A 17,602-nucleotide genomic window follows, 5' to 3' on the forward strand; every position below is an offset into this window, starting at 1 on the left:
TTTCATATCCACATTGGAATGCAAATGACGTCTGTTGCTTATGCATTTTTTGCATGACGATGCCACTCCTATCCCTTTCTCTAATAGCCAAAGTGTCATAGCCATTACACAAAATCCTATTTTTAATGCAAAGACTATTAGAACATTGAAGAGAGAGAGAGAGAGAGAGAGAGAGAGAGAGAGAGAGAGAGAGATGACTAACTATACACTAATGACAATGTGTATATTTATCCTTTAGGCTTAGGGTTAGGTGTTTTCCTTTAGGCTTAGGGTTAGGTTTTCTCCTTTTCCTCCTTTTAGGATCCTCTCCCCACCATTCTCAACACACTCTTTTATATTACACTAGATAAGTAGACAATGATATACAAAAGATATTTTTTTATTTTTGGAAATAAAAAGTTGCTTATGGGTTGTTGTTTTTTTTTAAAGGGAGGGGGGGGGAATTGATGGCAATAAAAGTGATAGAGAAGAAACTCTAAGAAATTAAAATATGTCCGTAAACACAATCACATTGTAGTGAAAGTATGTTCGTAAAGCACAACAAAGCCTATACACATAAAGTACAATAAGAAATTAGAATATGTGCCTAAGCACAATGACCTTCTAGTGGAATTATGTACATAAAGTACAACATAGTCTATACATAAAGTACATCTAAGTCTACAAACAAAGCATAACTTAGCCATTATTTCCCCCTTGTAAGTTGCGGCTAGCATATTCCAAGCTATTGCCAAAAGTATGCCAAGGGAATTGACTTTGTGAAGATATTGGAAACTTCTTCTCATGTCAAATAGAGAACAAGGTTGATTTGTTCATTGAGAGACTATTCTCTGATGAAGTGATAGTACATTTCAATATGTTTTGTTCTAACATGAAAGACTAGCTTCATTGTCAGTTACATCAAGGGAGATTTAATGGCCTCAAATTAGTATTCCTAATATTTGGGAATTAGCAAGGGATTTGACGTGGACCAATGGGAATGCTCCTTTCTATGGGCCAATGCAATGTTGAGATGGCACATAAGCATTCATGAGGAAAGCTCCCATTGGTTGCTCCTCTTACATAAGGGGCCTCCAAACCCCATGCTTGACCCTAGTCGAACAACTCCTCTCCCCATTTTTTGTGTTTGAACTTGTACACCACCTACAGACTCTGCTACCCCTCTCCCTACAGACTCTGCTTTCTTGCTTTGTTTCTTTCTCACTCATTCTAATCCCCCTTCAATTGTTAGAGTTGCATTCCTACTATTTTAGATACTCTCTCCTCTTGTATTGTAGCCCCATTGATTTTGTTTTCTCTCCCCCTAGCTCGCCTACTCCATTAGCCTCTCTTTCTCTCTCGCTCCTTGTTGTGATCTCCCTCCTTCCAATGTTGGTCCTCTTGGGCTACCCTTACCTACATCCAACCCTTATTTGTTTATTTTTTATGTGCAAGCATGATGAGTAACATCTCCATACCACCACGTACATGTTGTCGCCAGTTGTGTAATCCATAACACCAAAGGTACCAATTTGGGTGAATGGATCCCATGCGCCTACAATTTGAATGACTAGAACGTCATAACAGTATCTACTAAGGGCCCCTATAAGCTACCAAGGGAAAGAGAGGGGATGTCTTACAGTCAGAGGGTTGCATCTTGAAAGTGTGGCTTGCAAGGGCAACACGTCTACACACCTGGCAGAAGAAATGTGCCTACCTCCATCAATCAACCAAGCTATGATACCATCACATTGTAAGCTCTTTTGCTCTATATATATTATTTACAATGTGATTATGATGAGTCCATTGTTAGAATGCTTATTCATGGTAGATGTGTTTCCTTTGAATGTGGAGGAGTGAAAACCAATGCAGTCATTCATAGGGAAGCTCCCTTTTATTCATAAAGATGGGGATAAGCAATTGCATGCTGAAGAAAAGTCTTTTTCTTTATGAAAGAGGAATGTGTATTGGTATTACGCAACCTAGATTATTCCAAGGGGGAGGACACTATGGTTGTCTTCAAAGCATTCCACCACTATAACTTCAAGACATGGATGACACATGAACAATGCTATTCAAAGGATGTGGGCATGGCCATGAAGGTCATCCAGCTCCAAATGGTCAAGCTTGTCTTTGTTCACGCCGAGACGGGGGGATCAAGCAGGGTGAACACAAGGGTAGTGAGTTTCAATGTCATGTATGTGAGGACACATTTCATGATAGACATTGTATTTGACTTTTTAGTACAAGAGGTAGAATATAATAGGTGGCCATTAGCTTGGAATCTTGACTAGGATGATGATGATAATATTAATCTTGATAGGGGTGATGTAAAAAATGCGACTACCACATTAGAATAGACTCTAAGCTTTGAGAGCACCATTGGGTCATGGAGGATGGTGTGTCAAAGTCTTTCAACTTCACCTTGAATGGCCAAAGTTGCAGAAGTTGACTAAAAAGTTCATGCGTGATGTTTATTTCATTCCCCTACAAACATTAAAGATAGGCATTAAATTAAGGCTAAAGGCTTTTATATTTGCTCAAGGATCATCTCTATATCTAGTTCAATGCGGGATATAAAAACGTTCCAAAAAAATTGGGTGAATTTAACTATGGTGTCTTAATCATGCAGTTTATATATGTGTACTCTCTCCAATCACACTAGTAAAAATGGTATCCCACTTAGGATCTACAATCAAGAGCTTTCCTTTGGTTGCAAGAGAGAATGCCATGCTCCCATTTTAAGCTTTCTTTTCCCATCCTTTGAGAATGTGTGTATTACAAGCATGTGCAGTTTGCATTTGTACTAGCATCACGGCCATACAAGCACTTGAGTGCCTTCAAATCACTTGCAATGTGATGTTCAACTCGAAATGTTCCAAACCCATCCACTATTTGTGCTTTCCCTTCCTCTTGTCTTTGAAAAGTTGATGGGATGTCAGTTCCATACATGATTCACTTGAATATCTCCTTCCACTCTTTTGGAGTCTCAAGGTAGCAAGTCACCATATATCCTCTTTAGTTTGGATCGAGAAATATTGCACAAAGTCCTCATCGCCTTGAATAAAGTGTAAGACCTTATTCCTAGTGCAAATGCTTACCTTCTCTAGCTTTTCAAACCCCTGGATCAATTTAGCTTCGTTCATTTTGATAACAAAAATTAGATTACAATTGCACTCTATTACATGAATAAGAGACTTGTTAAGATATATTACATGAATTTAAGAGAAGCACAACACAAAGATGGGACTTTTTTTTACCATCTTCTGCCATTCCATAGAATTTGAGCATGGCACTTTGCATTTTTTGAGCATCCAAGTAAATAGTATTGACACCATTCATCTCAAATGATTGTATACCAAGTCATTTTTGAATATGTCAATTCATTGTGTTAGTTACAAAATGGTATCATCCAAGCGTTTCTTTGACACCATCATTTGTTTCTTGCCATGCAAACTTTACGAACCAAGGTGTTAGTACTAGAGACTTTGGGCACTTTTCTGCAATAGTCAGCTTGAGAATTCTGAATACTATGTGTAAGATTCATGGCTTAGGGCAATAGAATCACAATCTCCAAGCTTCTCCTTTGCATCCACAATGCCCTTGAATTCCTTCATCACTTCTTGGGGAACTCGCATAGGAGGGCCTTTGTGTCTTGGGTTCTTTAGCATTGCAAGGACCCAACATGGCTTTAATAAAGTTCTCAAAGGGTATGAAGTGTCAAATATCAAAGGGTATAAGGTTCTCAAAGGGTATGGAGAGTCAATATCATCGATGTTCATTATTCCCATCATATCCTCCACGAAGTTCCTAGAGAAGAGCAAAATCATTTTTTTATAGGAAATCATAAGTAATATCTTTGATGTTGCATAGGAAGATTTTTTGCCAAATTATTATCTTGGATTCTCCTCTTTTGAGCACCATGATAGATGGACATGTCTTTTCCTATTCGTGGACCCGTTAAGTGTTTCTTTGAGCTTTTGCACTCGTGTCATCTTCTATGGTTCTTCTTCAAGGATGCTTGAATTTGGAAATATAGATATTTCCAAAGACATTATATGATTGTCGTAGTGGGACTTTGAAAATACTTGACTACTGTGCGCTAAGACCGTCTAAACAGGGGTCTTGTGGCCTCAACTGAAGGAGCAGTTAATTTGCTCAGTCTGCAACCTTGTCAATTGTGTGACTCAAGACGTGAGCTTGTAAATGAGCTCTAATGAGACTTTGTAGCAAAGAGCTCAAGGGTTACTAGAGATGCAGCTATAGAGGCAGGATGGAAGAGGGGGGCGACCATAATGGAAATTGCAAGCTGGCAAGACAGAGGAGGCGGTGTCACGTCAATGAAGAAGTGACAACACTGCGCTTAGATGCAATAGATCTTTTTGGGTGTTGCGAGATTTAAATATGCATTTGCTAACCTCTAAAAATGCTAAGCATGGAAAAACACACAGGTTATTTTGCAGCTGCAGGTATTGCTTCAAATCCCATGGCTTCACATGTTGAAGAGCAGGCGGGTTATCCTTGCTTTGTCTTTCCCCTTCGTAAAAGGTACATGGGAGGTTTTTCAACGCAAGGTGTTTAATTCCAGGATTAACTTGAAGGCCCATAACACCATTACCTATACTTAATGTCTACATATGTAATGAGCTGCTTCAGCCCTGGGACAAAATGGGATTTTCGGGGGATTTGTCAGCTTCTAGCAGTTTTGTACAAATGTAAATGGGTGTTTGGGGGCAAACCAGTTCAATCGGTAGTTAGCCTTGGGTTGGCTTGTAAACACTCTACCTGAAGGACATCCCCCGGCCTCCCCTCACGATATATGAATGACTTCTTTTTCACATAGGTCTTTGGCTTTTGGAATCTGCAATGCTTGTGCAGCATCATACATGCGCCTCCCTCTTGCTACGGCAGCTGTAACTCGAGTATAAATCTTGATTTTCACACAATTTTTCCAAAAAGTGCATCAAATTTGTAATCATACAAATGCAGGGTTACTGACTCTGCTAATCTTCCAAACATCAATGCTATGCTATGGTTATCAAAAGTTCCCCTTTTGATAATAAGAAGGAACACTTTGTCACTGTTAAAAAGGCTAAAAAAATTGCAGGAGTGCACGCCCTGTTTGCACCTCCACGGTGACAAGGAAAAAGCTTGATTAAATCTCTATACTGAAGAATAAAAGCAAGGGTAGAACAAAGGCTTGCTTTGATTTTGGCAAGCACTTTTACCCTCTCTATACAAAAGTGGGGATGATCATTTTGCCCCTGAGCAAACTAACCTGAGGACGACCGTGTTCTTATTATTACAATGGAACACAGTGTGCCCAATAATGAATCAGACTCACCTATTGATTCCCGCAAACCCAAAATTTACGTCCGACTCTTCAAATGTACAATGGAAGACATGATACAGTGAGATGGGAATTCATCCACTCAGGCGGGCCACAAACTGGTCAAGGTTGTACTCCTCATTGTATTGTGACTGATCCCAGAGTTCTTCCAGGCCATTCAGCATTGCTTTCAAACCCTTGCCGGTACCTACAGGAGCCATGGTAGCAGTCGCATCCTGCTCATCTTCATGCCTTGCTTTCTCAACAATCTGCACAAAATATGTTCACAAAACATTCAATTATTGTGTCTCCTGATTGATTTCCACAAACATTTAGCACATGTCTGCAGCAGCTGGAGACACCAGCACATTACCTACCTTTGCACCCCCCATATTGAAAAGGTCAAGTAGCTGTGTGGTATCCATTGTATTAAGACTAGCATTTTCTGCATTTATAACCGCATTTGCCACTGAAAGTTTGAATCGTTGTAAACTCATGACTTTCTCCTCTAGTGTCCCTCGCATGATGAGCCTGTGGACGTTGACAACCCGTTTCTGTCCCAACCTATGGGCTCTGTCCATGGCCTGTACAGCATCAAATTAAAAGGAGCATCATTTCCAAAACCTGCAAAGGAAGATATACAGATTGTACAGGTGGCGACTGAAATTCATCATTTCACTTCGTAGTATTCAAAAATTATCCAAGGGGACACACCGCACAGGGCTTGTAACCAGATATGTTTCCCTGCAACTCCTACACACAGTTTTGCAGGCTCCCTGAAAGGGTAGACATATTTATATAGAGAACACGTTTTTAAAGTCAAGATCTACTCTAGCATATATCTAGATGAATCCACAAACATGTCAAGATCTACTCTCGTACTCTTAATCGTCTATGAGATGTCCTAAAAATAAGCTTTAAATGCATCCTCCAATATAATATCTCAAGTTTACAAATGCATCCCTCAGAAAACACTATGAAGAACTACATCAAGGCCTTTATCTACAACAATTTTTACTCTATGTAAGAAGAAAAGCTTGTTGGCGACTCAATTTTTATGAGACTTCATGGGAGGCAAGAGCCTTATTCATTACTTACTTTACTCTGTTCGGCTACCACTTACTAAAGGCCTTTCTTGCCTCGCCTTGCATGCATCCCACTTACGGCATCAGAACTTCGATGGGATTAGGACAGGATTCCATTTGTCATCATTACTCCCATCCTAGATGACCTCAATACCTTAGGAACTAGAATGGGATCCCCTTTTCTAGGGATTGGAAAGCATGGAATGATGGCATATGTCCTTGTCCCCACCTCTTAAACACATGAAATGATGCCATGTGTCCTCTCCGCCTAATCGATCAAAGTTCTATAGTACATGGTGGGATGGAAATATGATAGAAATACATTTGAAGATCACATTTTCCCATTCCCATCCTATTTCCTCGCTTACAACGGCTCCTTTCTTGCCTCAACTTGCTCGCATCCCTTTCCAAAAATAACTATCAATAGTTGCATTGAAGAAGTAAATAGATAAGACGGCTTTTCCCCAATGTCTGAAATCAATTCAGTAAGATTTCATGGGAGCTAAAGAAAAGCGTTACTCCCTTTGAAAGCCCTTGTCCCATGCTTTGCTCTAGGACAGGTTCTTTGCCGTGCCTCACACACTTGCTTGTCATTGCCTCATCACGCCTATGTTCTTGCCAACTCTTTCCTCATTCACGGAAACGTACTATTTATAAAATGATATTTTGGAAAGGAGAAAAACATTTTTGCTCCAGCCCTTCCATCCGGTTCCTCAGCATTTCCTGCTCCTGACTCTCCCTAGCCAGAGGCCTCCCCATTTGCAAGCAACCTTTGTCAGGATGGGCCTCTCTTAACAGGGCCAAGCATACATCCCGTAGCACACCCCCCCCCCGCCTAGGGGGGCAGGGCCTATGAGACTCAATGGCAGAGACCCTAACTTGCATTGTTTGGACCTTGTAATGGTACCTTATGGTCGGACCCAAGAAACTTCTCGGAGTCGGACACAAGAGAAGATATTGCTCTTTACACAGAGACCCATCAAAGTCTAGAGTGCTCTTTGCCCTTAGTTTGTGGGTACACATGGGAGCCTGTATACCGTGATGAGACTAGAGAGACAAGTGGAGTTTGTGGATCAAAAGGAGTGGTGGTTTTATATAGATCATCTCTCATCGGGATGATCTTGGTTGAGAGGCGTGACACACATCCCAAGTTTTATTACATTCGGATTTGACACATCTCTCAATAGGATCTTTTTGTCGCAATGTGCTACTTCCCTCACAACCTCACATTTTGCCAAGGATCTCCACGAGGAAGTTGAGATCTTGCCATACACATCCCTAATCCAGACATCATGAAATTTTCAAGCTACAGAGAAGTCCTTGTCCGGACTTCGATGTGAGGACTCCTGCTAATCAAGTACCACTTGTTGACTTTTGGGATGATTCTATTTTACTACTTGATATTGGTCTGGATGAGACAAGAATGTCCCAAGTAGCAAACATGCGAGCCCCAATCTAGGCACTTTTTCTTGGACATGGGCTAGATACATGACCTCGTTATTTATAACGGTATGGACCGATAGCCTTCCTCAAGTGGATTCGCCTATTTCTGACACATGGAGGCTCTAATGTAGTTGAACCTCATGGAATCACCTACCCTCACCTCACACAGCACTGATTTCCCTGCCACCACCCAGAGCCGATCATACTTATCTTTTCTTTAGCCTATCCATCCCCCATCACACATCACACAAATCGTTTACACACACCACATACCACGACATATTCTTCGACCATAGGTTATCCTCCTTACCCTACATGCACATCTTAAGGACATCCAACGTCTCATTCAAGCTGCTTTGATCACCCGCTCCTTCACGCTACCGCTTTCCTACACCACACGCTCCACCCATCCACCACCTATCGACTCAGTTTGCCTGCAATAGCTAGGACGATGATGAGTGTGAGGTATTACACCACCAAGCACCATATTTTAAGCACGATGGAGAGTATATGCAGTATCACGGTGTAGTCCATCAAAAGAAGCACGCCTTCATCCACCAAACGAGGAGGAGCTATTAGACATCTTGTTTGGTAGCAACTTCAAAGACTTCTAGCAAACATTTCTTGAGTGACGAACTCCTCCTCTCTCACCCACACCACCCTCTAGCACTCTATGCATGCAAACTCAACAACATTCCTCACCACCCATCCCCCAACATCTTGCAGCTACCAGTCCCACCTCTTCTGCATTGTTTACCACTGGTGACTTCAGACATGCAGCACTGCAGTTATATAATGGCTGAGCCAAAGATCACGAGGGACTATATACTGAATAGATTGCATAAAGTCTGAGTATGCTAGCTACAATCTTGGCAAAGCTTTTTAATGAAGCGGTCAGCACCGGTTCCCCGACACCTGGACCCTTAATACCATCGTCCAGATCCACGAAGCAAGGGGAGAACACTATCATGACTAGGCACGTCATGTCTAGGATTTATGCCTCGGTGCTCGACATGCAAGCTGACAAGTTCGTAGAGAGTGAGGTACTCAGAGCTGCTGGACAGGCAATCTTTCGTACTAATCAAATGACCTTGGATCACATTCTCAGGCAAGGGCACGGAACAAAGGGTTTACTGTTGCTTTGTGTATTTCGTACACGCTTTCAACATAGTACCAAAAGCCCACTTTATCGAATGCCTACAAGTTCTAGGATACGGTCAAGAGATTATTTGGGCAATCTTAACACTTTATGGCACGGTATCATGCAAGTTCAAAATGACTACTGGATGGACTGAGAAGGTCAAGAGTATGATTGGCTCAACAAGTTTTCCCTTTGCCACCAACTTATTTGGCATCTACATAGATGAGCTTAAGAAATTCATCAAGACACTAGGTAGTGCGGGCTCACCTTTAGCTAGATACTTCAAGCCTTTTTTGAGAGAGATGAGGTCAATCTTGGTAAAACCAAGGTTATGATCTTCAACATGTCCTGTATGCATGAGAGTAGCTTACTTTCAACAAGTTGCTAGTAGAGATTGTTGTGTCCTATATATATATATATATATGGGAGTGCTCTTCTTCAGCTAGATCTTCACAATGAGACCAGCTATGCAAGCCGGATGGAACAGGGGCTATGTCGCACTTGCCATGCTCGAGCGCCATTGCTTCCACTCTCATTTCTAGGGTAGTCTCTTTTCTCTGTCCCAACCGTTATGTATGGCAGTACTTGCTAGGTCCCCATTGCCCAACTTATCAAAGATGGATTGGGTTCAAAAAGAGAGGCTCTAGGTTTTACTAGTCACACGGATGATCCACAAAAACCTTCAGTCCCACACCAAATCCTCCTGGCCAAGTTCTGCCCCTCTAGTTTGACAGTCTCTTTCAGATGATCGCATACCTCCATCGAGTCAAACTTTTGGTTCTACAACCTAAAGCCAACGCATGTTACCATGAATGGTCAAGCTATTTATGAGTGCCAATAGTCTGTGAGTCTTGGACTTTACATGGACAAATTGCCACCTTTTCAATATAGTCTCGAGAATGAATCTATTCCATGACATTAGCAGCCGAGGGATTTCTGAGATGGTAAGCTTTGAACATGCAGATGATTTGCGTCCATGACATTAGCACCCGAGCGATTTCTGAGATGGTGGTAAGCTTTGGACTTGCACATAGTCTACGAATCTTGGACTTCACATGGACAAATTGTCACCTTTTCAATATAGTCTCGAGGAAGAATCTGTTCCGTGCACTTATCATGAGGTAAACCAGGTCACTCGGGAAAATCTCATACAACTCCACGAGTATAGGACCTGGTTAGCACCTAGCGAGCTCTCGATGAAGCTCAGCTTTCACAGAGAGTAATATCTATAGATCTCAAAGGAGAGTTTCATTGACCCGCCTGGCTACATCGGATCAATCTCCCCATGCTTTGAGGATCTCAATTGGAAAGTTTCATGTTTCTCCTCACAGATTATGCATTGGGATTGGGCAGGCTAAGGACATTCCCCAAGAGGACCACATTTGCACTCTATGCGCCATGCAGAAGGTTGAGTCAGAAGAGCACTTTGCTTTCAAATGTCTTTTGTACTATGCGACCAAGGTTTTATCCCTCAACAACGCTAGCCTTCACCAAATCCATGTCCGCAAGACTCTCCTAGCCATTCTTAGCCCGCTAGTGGACCTAATTTCTCAAACACCATATAGAGGACCCACCACATAGGTGCCCTACCCCTTAGGTTTTCTCACTATATTAGTTTATAGACGGGCCTTTCGAGGACTGCAATTACTTTCTTTATGTCCCTCCCTAGGCTTCCTATTTGAAAGAAACCCTTGCACTCCTGGTCCGTGCCCCTCCACAGCCCTGCCCTTACCTCCCCTGCCCCTGCCATCTTAGATCCCCTCCCTGCCTAGCTAGAGGAGTGCTTAGCACACAGTTGGAAACAGCTTAGTGTCATATTCCACGTGTTTTTGTTTTGTTTTAATTGTTGTTGCTTTTTTATATTATCTTTAGCAACCCCCCCCCCCTTCTCTCTCTCTCTCTCTCTCTCTCTCTCTCTCTCTCTCTCTCTCTCTCTCTCTCTCACACACACACACACACATGCTATCTAGAATATCCAGTAAAAGGGGACACAGATACAAGTCTCCATCAGTGACAATGCAGCAAAGATCAAGATTCTAAAACAAACACACAAGCTGAAGGGCACGAAGATATGGATACCAGAAGAACTCACTCTGACTCAGCTCAAGCAACGATCCATTAAACTTAATAAAGTGAAAGAAGGAATGAAGGAAAATGGGCGGTCTACCGTGAAGTACAAGCATTGATTAAAGATTTAAAATCTAAGCCCAAAGACTCTTATTCTTAGACTGATGTAATGAAGGTCACACTATGCTAGTGTTGGAAAGGTCACCTCCCCATCTGTAAGCCCCCAAATGAGGAGAGCGTGGGGGAGGGAGACCTAGGGCAGAAGATGCCCAGAGAAGAAAGAGAGAGGGGGCTGCCACATGGGCAGCACCTCACAAGAGAAGAAGGCTGCAAAGGACGGAACCTGTGGAAGGAGCAGAAGGCGGGGACAGCAAGCCCTAGATCTGACCTGGCAGGGTGCGATGACATCAGCAGTGTACAGCGCAGGACACGTGACTGGGAAGAGGGCCTGGCAGAGGCACAGATATGGCAGGATGTGCAGGCCCAGATATGCAGCCGGAAATGTGGCTGTCAGTGGGCAGGAGGCAGGCCTTTTATAGGCTGGATACCTGCCTTGAATGGAGGGCCAAAGGACCCTGAAAGTTTGGGCCAAAAGCCCTGGGATGTGTGCCCTTTTAGGGCTGGACCAGCCACAGACTGGTCGGCCAGTCTGTAACAGGCTGGTCGGTTTTTTTTGCCAGCCCCCTTGGGGCCTATAAAAGGAGAAGCCCTAGGCCTCATTTCACATCCAACAGTTCAGCAGAACCAGCGGCAGACAGGAGCAGCCAGAAGGCATGTTCTTGGGCCTCATCTTGGAGGTGAAGGAGAGTAGAAGGTGTGCTGCAGACTGAGCTGTCAAGGGCTGAACCTTGGCTGTCTCTCAGGGCAGCAAGGTGTTGAGATCTGGACGGAAAGTCTACAGAAGCTCGAGGTGGAGCACGCGGACTCGAGTCTAGAGATAGCCAGCAGATAGGAGAAGGACCTTGTGGTAAGATCAGAGGACCACATCATTGGTGGGACTCTGGATCTGTCTCTTTTGTATTGTGTCCATAGTTGTGGACGGAAATATATATTTTGGTGGTTTCTCTAGCTGGTTGGTTCATTGTCTATTTTTGAGTCTGCACACCTATTGTATGCACATAAGTAAAGAAGTTTGTGATTCCACACCCACACCACACCGTGTGAGCTCCTGGGCATTACTATAAGTCTTCCGCTGCGTGTACCCTCTGTTGGGTATTTTCTAACATGGTATCAGAGCCCAAGTAGGAGGCTCACAGGTGTGGGAGCCTGAAGGCAGGGACCTTGCTGAAGGACGACCCTGATTCGGAAGCTCTAGGGAATCGACTTCCATGACTGGAGGATTGTGCCCTTGCGAGAAGGAGGGTGACTCAGGTTCAGTCAGGTGCGTTAAGAGTTCTGGTTTACTGAAATTGAGTTTGGTTGACTTTGCTGTGTGGTATAAACAGCAGAGATGTCGACCTCTACAGCCTCTTCAGCCCCTGCTTTCCCTTCCTCCTCGTCCAGTTTTCTCTCTTTCACTATCCCTAACTTTGGAGAGTCTGAGAACCTGGACAGGACTAATTACCCGATCTCGAAAGTGAAGATCCGGAGTCATTTAGTGGCTCGGAAGTTGTGGAAGCTGACCACGGGAGAGGAGTTGAAGCCGGAGGACATGGTGGACAGTAAAGGAGAGGTACTCATGGCAGTAGACAGAGAGGAGCTTGAAGCTTGGGAAGAAAGAGATGCCCATGCCCTGGCAATAATCATAGGGACTACGGCAGACTCCGTTCTTCCGCATATCCAACTGGCCGAGACGTCAATAGAGGCGTGGGCCACCCTGAAGGATCTATACGAGACAGACAATACCTCCCGGATTGTGCTTCTTCAGCATCAACTCTACAATCTTGATATGGAAGAAGGAGATACGGTACATGGCCATTTGACGAAGGTCAAGGTGGTGAGGGATCAGCTGGCAGCAATTGGTCAGAAGACAGACTCATGCCATCTGGCCTTGATAGTACTGAGGAGACTGCCTCGGAGTTTCAAGAGCTTTGTTACGGCTGTGACAGCAGGACAGAGGACCAAACCTCTGACGTTTGAGGAGTTGTGTCCATTATTGCTACAGGAGGAAGCTCGGGAGAAGCTCTACAACGAGGATAAAGATGACAAGGTGATGTTGGTGAAGGATTCTGCTCGTAAAGGAAAACGGTGGCCAGTCCAATAAAGACGACTCTGACGACGAGGGGACTTCGAAGAGAAAGCACAAGAAGAAGTGTTTCTATTGTGATACGCCCGAACATTTTGCAAAGGACTGCAGAAAGAAAAAGGCGGATCTGAAAAACAACAAGGAGTCTGACTCAGATTCAGAGGGAAAGGCCAAAGCAAATGTGGTAATCGAAGAGTTATTCCTGGTGACATTACCGAGTGTTACCGAGGTCAGATATGTTGATCCAGAAATCACAGTAAGGATGTCTGACATAGAGATGTGGGTCAACGAGGAGTCAGATGCTTTTGTGAAGGTGAAGGATAGCATGGAGCGCTTGGTACCTTCCAGGTGTGTGGCTATTGACACTGACACGAGGGTGGATTCCATGGAAGGCCCTGGGGTCTCATGGTCAGATGGATGCTGGAGTTCAAAAGGGGACAGTACAGGATTACACAAGCGCTTGGTGGGTGCCTCAATGAGAGTTTGCTTTCAGAGTGAACATTCAGGCAGTACAACAGTCTGGTATGTATTTGATATTCTGCATTTGAGCCTTTATAGCATGCTGTGGAGAGACTCTGCTCTTCATTTGTCTCAAGTAATAAGAGATTGGAAGGAATTGGCCTTCTTCGAAGGCAGAAGGGGAAGTATTGGTGCTTCTTCAAATCTTGGACGCAGATTGCTAGAAGGTGATGGACAAAGAGTACTGAAGCCAGAAGAGTACCTGCTTGAGAACTCAGCCAGAGTTCATGGTCCAGGTTATCTAAAAATATTCATTGGTTGCAGACCTTGCCAAAGGAAGGACGGGTTGAAACAGACCCTCAGAGCATGGTGCCTGGAAAACTCCAAGTTGTTCACTCATTATGAGGGGGACGACTGGAAGATCATGATGGCTGGATTGCTCGAGTTCAGAGGCGGGAACGTGACTAAAGGAGGTGGTACCAGGAGGTGCTACCAAAGATGGACCTGTGTACTAGGATGGTGTGCGGAAGCGGAACCGGACTTGGGTGGAGTAGGAGTCACTGGATGAAAAGCTAGGAAAAGATCTCGACACCAAAAGGTTCCAGAGGACTACGACCAGAAAGTTACTGGAGCATTTTCATCAACGTGTTGGCATTGGGCCGAGATGTGTCGGTGAGAGGGGGTGTTGGAAAGGTCACCTCCCCTCTGTAAGCCCCCAAATGAGGAGAGCGTGGGGGAGGGAGACCTAGGGCAGAAGATGCCCAGAGAAGAAAGAGAGAGGGGGCTGCCACATGGGCAGCACCTCACAAGAGAAGAAGGCTGCAGAGGACGGAACCTGTGGAAGGAGCAGAAGGCGGGGACAGCAAGCCCTAGATCTGACCTGGCAGGGCGCGATGACATCAGCAGTGTACGGTGCAAGACACGTGGCTGGGAAGAGGGCCTGGCAGAGGCACAGATATGGCAGGATGTGCAGGCCCAGATATGCAGCCGGAAATGTGGCTGTCAGTGGGCAAGAGGCAGGCCTTTTATAGGCTGGATACCTGCCTTGAATGGAGGGCCAAAGGACCCTGAAAGTTTGGGCCAAAAACCCTTGGGGGTGTGCCCTTTTAGGGCTGGACCAGCCACAGACTGGTCGGCCAGTCTGTAACAGGCTGGTCGGTTTTTTTTGCCAGCCCCCTTGGGGCCTATAAAAGGAGAAGCCCTGGGCCTCATTTCACATCCAACAGTTCAGCAGAACCAGCAGCAGACAGGAGCAGCCAGAAGGCATTTTCTTGGGCCTCATCTTGGAGGTGAAGGAGAGTAGAAGGTGTGCTGCAGACTGAGCTCTCAAGGGCTGAACCTTGTGAAACCGGCCTCTAATCACTCAGAGGGCAGTGGAACTAAACCTTTAATCACTTCAGCACTTATTTACAGCTCACAAAGCATATATCACAACCATTAACCATTGCATGATCACCATTTGGCATTTACCCATTTGTTCACAAACAAAACCACTGAAAAAGGGATGGAGGCTAGAATGCCCCTGCTCAACAGACATGGACAAGTGCACCCGATTGGCCCCAAACACCGTGGCGCCCCTTTCGGTATTTCTTTATATTTCACAGTGAAATGATTACAAGTTGCATCTGGGAGACCTTCCCTGCAACTGAGCACGCAGCCCCAATTCACTAAGCCTTCGCAAGGCTTTCAAGCATATAACACCATCACATAAGTGCACTTAACCCGTAGGCTCAACCCAAAGGCATTCTCTTTTCCGAGTGCAATTCCATTGGCTGTCCAGATGCAATCACACTGCACCCCAGCTGCACTCTCCTTGAGTGGTTTCCAGATGGCATTACAAAGCTTTTCAAAGCTCCGAAATAAAATCAGCAAAGTACCCAACGGAAGAATGACTCATGTAGCACTGGCTGGGCACCTGTGAGCCAAGAAAGAGGCGGCACAAGAGGCCAACCAATAGCTTATGACAAAAAGAAATTGCAGTAGCAAAATCACAACTCACCAAGCCCTGAAGACTCGAACCAAGTCCTCAATCGCCAAGAGGACATAGTAGCCAATGCCCAATTGCATTCTCAGCCAAAGAGGAGTGCAAAGGCATGAAGAAAGAGCATTTACAAGAGCCGACCAGCAAGAATTCCACTGAAAAATGCGAAAAGAAACACTTCTGTCGCGAAGAAGTGGGAGTTCTTGGGCTCAAAAGAAGCGTGCTTCAGAGAGGAATGCATTGAGAAGGTTTTGGAGAAGTTTCATCGCCGGAAAGTCCTCCAAAACTGAGAAAAACCAGTCAACCAGCACGTCGGACCACTCGAAATTCAACAGAAAGCTGTAGCTTTGCAAGAGGAGAGGCCCAGGAGGCGGTAGAAGCAAAAAGGTCCAGAAAAAGCCACTTTTGCAAATTCGTCCAGCAAAAGAAGTGCTCAGCTCTGCCCGTTCTACCAAACGCACGGAGGGAAAAGCATATCACTACGAAGGGGAGGCAGAGGGGAAGCCATCGGGCCAAACGGAAGTCGAGGAATCCAAACGGGTGAGGAGTTATGAAGAAAAACGGAATTCAGCTGAAGGAGGCTGAAAAACCAGTCCAAAATCTCAACAAAGGGAGAAGATGAGAGAGAAAACCACACATGTGAAGTTTAGAAGGCCCAGGAAGGTCCAGGAATGGCAAAGGAGCATGTAGAAGGCACTAGAGCCACCTGGAACTCTAGGGGGGCCACTGAAGGTACATGGCCCTCTAGGGGGCCCATTAAAAATGCCACGTCATCATTTCCCAACAACCACTCTTTTAATTCCTTGGAATGCCTTTGGGCCTAGGGATTAATTACGCTTATGTGCTAGGCACCATGCCGCGTTTAATTACACATTATTAAGCCCACGCTTGGACTTTTAAAACCAAAGTTGTCACGGTCTTGTAGTACATTAAAGTACCTAGAATTTCACGCCCCCGTGACATACCCCTCTCTTGAAACAGCAAACCACAGTTTGCTGCCCCAAAACACAGGAGCGAGCATGAAATATAGCATAAAAGAGTATACAAGAAAGCCGCAGCTATAGTATACAGAGACAGTGAAAATATGGCTAGGAGAGGCATGCATCCATCCATATATACTGCTCAAAATCTATGTGATCCTCGGCGATCAATAGTGAAGATGCATCAATATCATGAAGTCTCACAGCAGAAATACTGTCAGCTCAGTATCTCAGATGAAACATACAGTGTCATCAAGCGACCTCATGAAATCACGGTGAGCCCGTCTGTACTGAGGGAGTGGAGGTGCTACCCCCCTCTCGAACATCAGGTAATGCTCCAGACGCTCGCTCTGCTGAACTACCTGTAGGAGCCCGGACCGCAGTCGGCTCTAATTGGAAAGCATCAAGGTAAAGCTGCAATATCCCAGGTGAATCTGCCAGTTCACCTTCCTCCATCCATTTCGCATCAAGTGATGGGTAATTTTGAAATTTTACCAAGTAGCGACGGATAACTTTACCCTTGAGCTTTCTATCTCTGTGTGCCAGAATCTGCTCTGGGACCAGAAGTTCATCCTGTTCTTCCACTTCAGGCTGCACCTCATCAGGTACATCCTCGGGAATATCTCCATGATATTGCTTTAATAAGCTCACATGAAAGGCATTATGTATCTTCCAATGCGGAGGCAACTTCAGCCTGTAAGCTACCTCGTTTATCTTTTCAGAAACCTGGAAAGGACCATAGTAACGCATGTTCAGCTTTGTGTACAACCTTTCCTTGCCTTTCTTATTTTTCAGCCTTGCCTTCTGAAAACGCAGCAAAACCCAATCACCTTCTGTGAATACCAATTCCCTGCGGTGCTTATCTGCTGCTCTTTTCTGCTTGTCTTGACTTCTTTGCAAGGCATATTTGATCTTCTTGTAAGCCTCTTCAAGGCTTTCCACAAAACGATCAG

The 17,602-nt window shown here is 44.6% G+C and overlaps 1 protein-coding gene across 1 annotated transcript in view; it reads right to left on the reverse strand.

Moving 5' to 3' along the window:
* Positions 1–4,949: 4,949 nt before the first annotated feature.
* RGD3 (ROOT GROWTH DEFECTIVE 3) overlaps positions 4,950–17,602 on the reverse strand; it is a 56,304-nt gene continuing 43,651 nt past the window's right edge. The window contains exons 29-30 of the mRNA XM_087377535.1: positions 5,686–5,892; positions 4,950–5,577 (exon numbers count right to left, since the gene is read on the reverse strand). Coding sequence (XP_087233661.1) covers positions 5,404–5,577; positions 5,686–5,892 — 381 coding nt within the window. The 3' untranslated portion in view covers positions 4,950–5,403. The remainder of the gene's footprint in view (positions 5,578–5,685; positions 5,893–17,602) is intronic.

This window comes from Dipteris shenzhenensis, chromosome 7, assembly GCF_047967505.1.
Source record: "Dipteris shenzhenensis isolate YYH24624 ecotype China chromosome 7, Dip_SZ_1.0, whole genome shotgun sequence".
NCBI classification, from domain to species: domain Eukaryota; kingdom Viridiplantae; phylum Streptophyta; class Polypodiopsida; order Gleicheniales; family Dipteridaceae; genus Dipteris; species Dipteris shenzhenensis.